This window comes from Haemaphysalis longicornis, unplaced genomic scaffold, assembly GCF_048455015.1.
Source record: "Haemaphysalis longicornis isolate Haplotype H1 unplaced genomic scaffold, Haemaphysalis longicornis Haplotype H1 scaffold_12, whole genome shotgun sequence".
NCBI lineage: Eukaryota > Metazoa > Arthropoda > Arachnida > Ixodida > Ixodidae > Haemaphysalis > Haemaphysalis longicornis.
In genome coordinates, this window is record NW_027526225.1 from 119,678,131 (window position 1) to 119,684,130 (window position 6,000).

General features: G+C 47.0%; 1 protein-coding gene across 1 annotated transcript in view; it reads left to right on the forward strand.

Annotated features, from left to right (window-relative positions):
• Window positions 1-1,759: 1,759 nt before the first annotated feature.
• The window catches only part of LOC144163416 (metalloprotease TIKI2-like), a gene marked incomplete in the record, with an annotated part of 173,637 nt that continues 169,396 nt past the window's right edge, over window positions 1,760-6,000 (forward strand). The window contains 1 exon segment of the mRNA XM_077694396.1: window positions 1,760-1,995. Coding sequence (XP_077550522.1) covers window positions 1,918-1,995 — 78 coding nt within the window.

Genomic DNA, 6,000 nt, shown 5'->3' on the forward strand with positions numbered 1-6,000 from the left:
ACTGCTTGTGACCAGGGCTACGGCAGCCTGGACAGCACATGGGCTCCTGGACTGAGGAACCACTCTCGCATTATTGCGTAATAAAGTTGTCTCTCTCTCTCTCTCTCTCTCTCTCTCTCTCTCTCTCTCTCTCTCTCTCTCTCTCTCTCTCTCTCTCTCTCTCTCTCTCACTCCTTTATGTAAAAAGTGGATTGTTTCAAGTTAGTATGTGTTCAATGACATCAATGCTACCAGTAACATAAACCAGTTAACCTTAAAACCTCTTTGACGTCTCGAGTTGTTCACTGCGATTATCATGCTACCGTAGCAGCAGTTATATATGGTACAAATTTCGCCGTTACAGCTGCGCGATCTATAAACCCTTCGACATTACTAGAAGCTTCGACGTATAAGTGCAGTCCCATTGTCCAGCTGGTTGCTTCCGGGGCTTTGTGCGCTGCCTGGAGGAGGCGAACGCTTGAAGCCGTGTCGATGACGTGCCGAGGAGTGCCACTGACATTCACCGCACGTAATAGAGAGCTTCTCTTGCAAGGGCAGTAAAGCTGCATCAAGGGTGACATTTTCTCGGCAAAGGGCACCCGTCGGCGATTTTACTCGTTCCTTACTACAACAGCGGAAAGGGTTCTGTGGATCCCCAGTCACGTAGGCCATTTCGACACTAAACAATGAATCTTGGCGCGAATTTTTTCCCTTTATCGCCCCAGTGTTCTTGCAAAGCTACACCTCTTTGAAAGCTAAGGCCTCTAATAATCATGCTGTAGACAAATAATCGACTGCTGGGCAATTCCTGGTCACTTCCTGAGTGAGGGTGATTGAGAAAAATGAGCCAGAACGGTACATGTCCTGGTGTATCATTTTTGGCACTTTCACGCTTATAGTTGGTTGTATTTTTCTGTAGGCGAAGTGGCGGCTTAGTTCTTTGCGGCAGCGTTTGTCCAAGTAGCCTAATCAAATCATTTGCCTCGAATGGGCGACCATGAGGGAAGGAGGGACGTGGAAATCCGACAAAACGAAAAAGCAACCTCACATGTAACGCCACGACGATCGTTAAAGTATTAATCTACCGTTGCTGCTCTTACCTCTTACAAAACGCGCGGTGGGCACCATGGAAGAAGCCCTGCTTTTCGTCAAGCGAGAGGGATATTCGGCAACCGGACCTAGGGAGCTAGGAACTCGGGGTTCCCACCAGAAGCTCCCGGCAACACGCAAGTCTATGTTGATTTGTCTACTCAAGTGCCTTCCGTGGAGGCAGACGGAGCCTTTTCTGTTCCGCTTCTGTTCCCTGTATCGGCTCTCTCGGGGCAGGTGGGGTGGGAGGTGAAGCGATAAAGGACAGACGAAAGAGGAGGGAGAGTCGTCAACACCGGGAGGAAGATGAGGACGAGAAGGAGAAGGCGGACCGGTTGCTTGAAGTGTTCAAGGTAACGAAACAAGAGCACCGGAGGAAACAGTTGGACGGCGGGGAAGAGACTCAAGTCTCTCGTCGCCCGCTTGGAAAATACCTTCTAGGTAAAGAAGGCATTTTAACGTGCCACAGGTTTCATAAATGCGAAGATGCTTCTGATTGTCGTCAAAAGTAAGGCGAATAGCACTCACTAAAACATAACGGAGATCAACTAAACAAAGCAAGATGCTGAGCGGGCTTCTTTTGGTCTCGAGGGTGTTGCTCGCCAATGGGAGGGCGACGTCGACCGCGAAGCCAGCGCCGCCTGCCGCCGCTCGCCGCCCATCGGCACCCCCGCCTCCTCAAACCGCTACGATCTCGTGGCCGGTGGTGGAAGCGACGGAGGAGATCGGCGACTGGGGACCGTGCCGTGCGCGTCGTGCTCGACCGGAATGCGCCTGCCCAAGAGCGCCGGCCGATCGTCGGCGGATGCCAGCCGGCGGAGGCGTGCGTGCGGGGATACCTGAGACAGCATGTCGGCGTGCAGAGGCCACGGCCTGCTGCTGTGCGTGTCGATCGTCTGCTGCTGCTGTCTGCTACCCCACCAAGCGGTGAGTAGAGCAAAGCACGTGTCGCCGCCAGCAACACGTGTGAGCAGTGTTTGGACGCGCAAGGGGCGGACTGCGTAAACTGACAGTTCGGACTGGAAGCATGACACAAGGTTGCCCGTTCGCTCGATATTTGGCGGGAAAACTTGGTAAATATGAAGTAAATATGCGGAGAATAAGAGTCACTTAGAGGCCAATGCGAAGCCTTGCGCTAACGGCACAAAACGTGTGTTCCAGTCAGACCGGAGCGAGGAAAGCACGTGTTCTAGCTATACCAGAGTGAAGAAAACACATGTCACGCTGCCATCAGCAACACGTGTCACTAGTGTTTTTCTGCGAAAGAAGCGGACTGCGTTAACTGGCAGTTCAGATTTGGAGCGTGAAACTACAATGCCCGCTAATTCGATACTGGCGCCAAAACTTGGCATATTTGAAGCGAATACTCGGACAACAAAACCATTCAGAAGTACATGTGACGTGCCAGGAGGTGACATAAAAGGTGTTGGGGATATCGCGGAAGTATTTCCGTACCTCGGCTGACCGAATAATTTCAGTGATGACAGCTTTCAAATGAAACGTACGCAGTTGAAATTACATTCAGCTGTCGTCAGTTCCTTCATTACCTCAAACAACAGTTAGCGATTCTCGGCGGGTTGTACGTAATGCGTCGGGTCGACGAGTTTTCTTCAAAATGGTACAACGGGATGTGCTGTTTTTTGTTCATTATAGTACGCAGCGCAGAATGTGCTGTAGTTATTCCTCCTGAAGTGATTTTTTTAATTGAAATCTCCCCTTTCAGCCACAAAGCTACGTCTTCGGTGTACACGTGTCCAGCTTTTCAAGAAATCGCATCTTTCATAAAAAATTGCCCGAAGGCTCTTGAGTGCTGCGTAAAATTCTCTAGTACAGCTAGCATTGAAATCAAGCCTTTTTTAAACACGTTTGGGAGTTCTTCCACCAGGTCCTTAGGCGGTCTAAAGCCATCATGTCTATGAGAATTTTCGGAGGACAAGTAATTGCACAAACATGCTGAAGAAGTGTAATTTTTTTTTGAATAAATGCTTGAAGTAAGAGCCTGTTATGAGCGAAATATTGTCTTTATAAAACGGTTCTAGTCGGCTCGTGATATGCGCACCCTATGTCCGAAAACACTTAGTTTGACACGAAAAGTGCTCGTGAGAAAAAGAAATTCACACCCTGCTAGAAGCCTCACCGTTAATATCGTTTCGGTGTACAGTAACCGGGCCGTCTCTTCAGAAAAAATACGAAAAGGAATAGTGCTAAGACTCAATGGTGGGAATTGCCTAGTAAATTGCAACAAGGTCGAGAACTGGGCTAGTTGGTATGCAATCATGTTTTACCAGCGCAAATGAAACGGGACGAGAGAGGGGTGCACAACATGAGGCGCTGGTGTTGTGTACCCCTCTTGTCCCGTTTAATTTGCGCTGGTAAAACATGATTGCCTAGTAAATGCTTGGACCGCAGGCCTTCTTAAAGTGGGCTTCACTACTGTACACACGTGCATTGCTGGGAAGGCGGTTCTAGGCGATGATATAGGCAGTTTGATACCAAAGCGGAGAGGCCCTAGAGGATGTTCTTTTTAAATAACACCATGGGACCCCATATATCTTATAAAGCAATATATACCGAGCCCCCTTCAATTTAATTCAGTTCAACGCAGCTTGATTGTTCACAATAAACATAGTATACTGTTATATACCGGAGGAATTCTTAAAGCCGAAGACGGCATGGGGACCTCCTTTAATACTAACATTCTCAGAAAAAAGCTTCAACAAGCAGTGATTACATTATTACGCTGAAAGTAGTTTCAGACAAATGGAGGTATTACAGAGCAGTGATTGCACTTTCACACAAACAAAGCAAACAGACAGAAGTTAAATGAACTGAATACGCACGCGTAACCTATTCTTCAGGGAATAAATGTTTGACGCACTTTCTTGTGAGGTAAGGTAAGCATCAGCTCCACACGTAAGCTGCAGAAAAATATACACCTTGTTTGCAATAATTAGTTTAGCGTTTGGGAGGGAACATTCGTTATGCATGAAAGAACATGTGCGCTTTCAAATGAAAGCTGGTCCGTAATAATTACAGCGGGAAGCCTTCCGCTGATTAACTTAATTCGCTGATACAGAGAGATTACTTCACCAAATTCGAAGCTGTCAAAATATTACGCGCTCCAAGGAGCGATAAATAACTAAAATTGAAATGACTATGAGTAATGGTACGCATGGCTTGATTTTGGATTTGCATTTTAAATGGGGCCGGTCGCGTTGGGTATGTATTACACCGAGACGATGCGCGATATCTAGTGGGATGTGAATAAATGCACATTACTTTGTGACTAGTCTTTTCTGTCAGCTATTCTTTACTTACCAAGAAAATGTGCCTTTTTTATTCTAGACGTTGTCAAGCTCAACAATTAAAAATGTAGCCAAGCGCTAGAGAGGAAATGTAGACCCGTTTAGGTGAACGACAGGTTATTTTATGTTGAGATCTGAAAACTATAAAGCTGTATTTCGATGAATTAAGGTTTAACAGGTTATCTTGACCACACGTAACTAAACTATCAGCATCAGCAACTAAATTATTAGCGTCAGCACTATTAACATCGTATAAAGTCGGCTTCACTACTATAATGTACACAACTGCATTGCTAGAAAGACGTTATTCAGGGGCAGTATAAGGACTCGGAGAATGAAAGTCCCAGGGACTTTTATTAATAGTATTTTTGTAACACATCCAGCGCTGCAGATTGGCATACGAATTTCCTCTCTGAGTCCGCATACAAATGCTTTAAGCATTTTAAAAAATTCAGGGAAGCTTGCAGTGATGCGCAAGACGAATGGCGAAGCCGTTGTACGTGGGCATTGCCGGACACATATATATATAGTTAAGTTCAAGTGTCGTTGTTTACTTGCATAGTTACGGAGCTAGTAATCGTCATCATTTGCATCGAAGAGGTCGTCGTCTTCTTGGCGGCGAGTGGTGGATGACCTCAGCATTGTAGACTTCCACCACCTCAACTGGCGAAGCTTAAAGTCGCGCAAGGCTTGAGCCACAGCAAAGCTGCAGGATTTATTTATACGTGAGCTCTGAAGGACACATCACCACGCATTTGTACGTTTGAAATTGTTTATTTACATGCTCCGCCGTCGCTTCGCACTGTGCTAGTAGTAGTCATCGTCGTATGCACCGATATCGTCGTGTTCCCTCATGCCAAGCATCACACGCGCGGTAGCTATCAACGACAGCGCTGGAGTGTTTTTCTTTGTTGTTGCTAAAACCACTGCGCGAGCCGGGGACTCGGCGGTTGCCGCGACGCAAGCCCTCACGAGCGCTCGGAATTTTGTCGCTCCTCGTGGTTTTTGCCAGTTTTTTTTGCTAAAGCCACTGCGCGTGCAGGGAAAGGTTGGAGGTCGCCGTTGGCAGTGCTGGCAGCGGCTGGCAGTGCCGACATGCCCACGCACGAATTAGCTTCACGGTGAGATTACGAACGTCATCACCCCGTGGTACAAAGCGATTATAAAAACAATCGACCAAAATAAAATAAATGGTCCAAACGTCGTTCACGCACTGTGCTGGGCTTACTTTTGACGAATTTGTGGCCGCCGCGACAAGAAAAATTTCTGGAGAAGATGCGCTCCCCTGCAGCATTCGGATAATGCGCCCGATTTTGTATAGAGCGAAGCTACGGGTACGCTGCAGTTCTTTCATTGATGCATTTATGTGCACGTAAACGTATCCCAGCTTAGGGACGGCAGGGGGTGAATAGTGGTAGTGAAATAATGACACAGGTATGACCAAAGCCGTCCCAGGAGCCCTTTTGTACCCGCGACGTCAAGTTAGGTCATCGCAAACAAACAAACAAACAAACAAACAAACAAACAAACAAACAAACAAACAAACAAACAAACAAACAAACAAACAAACAAACGAACAAACAAAAACGAACGAACGAACAAACCAACGAACGAAAGCATGTGTGCG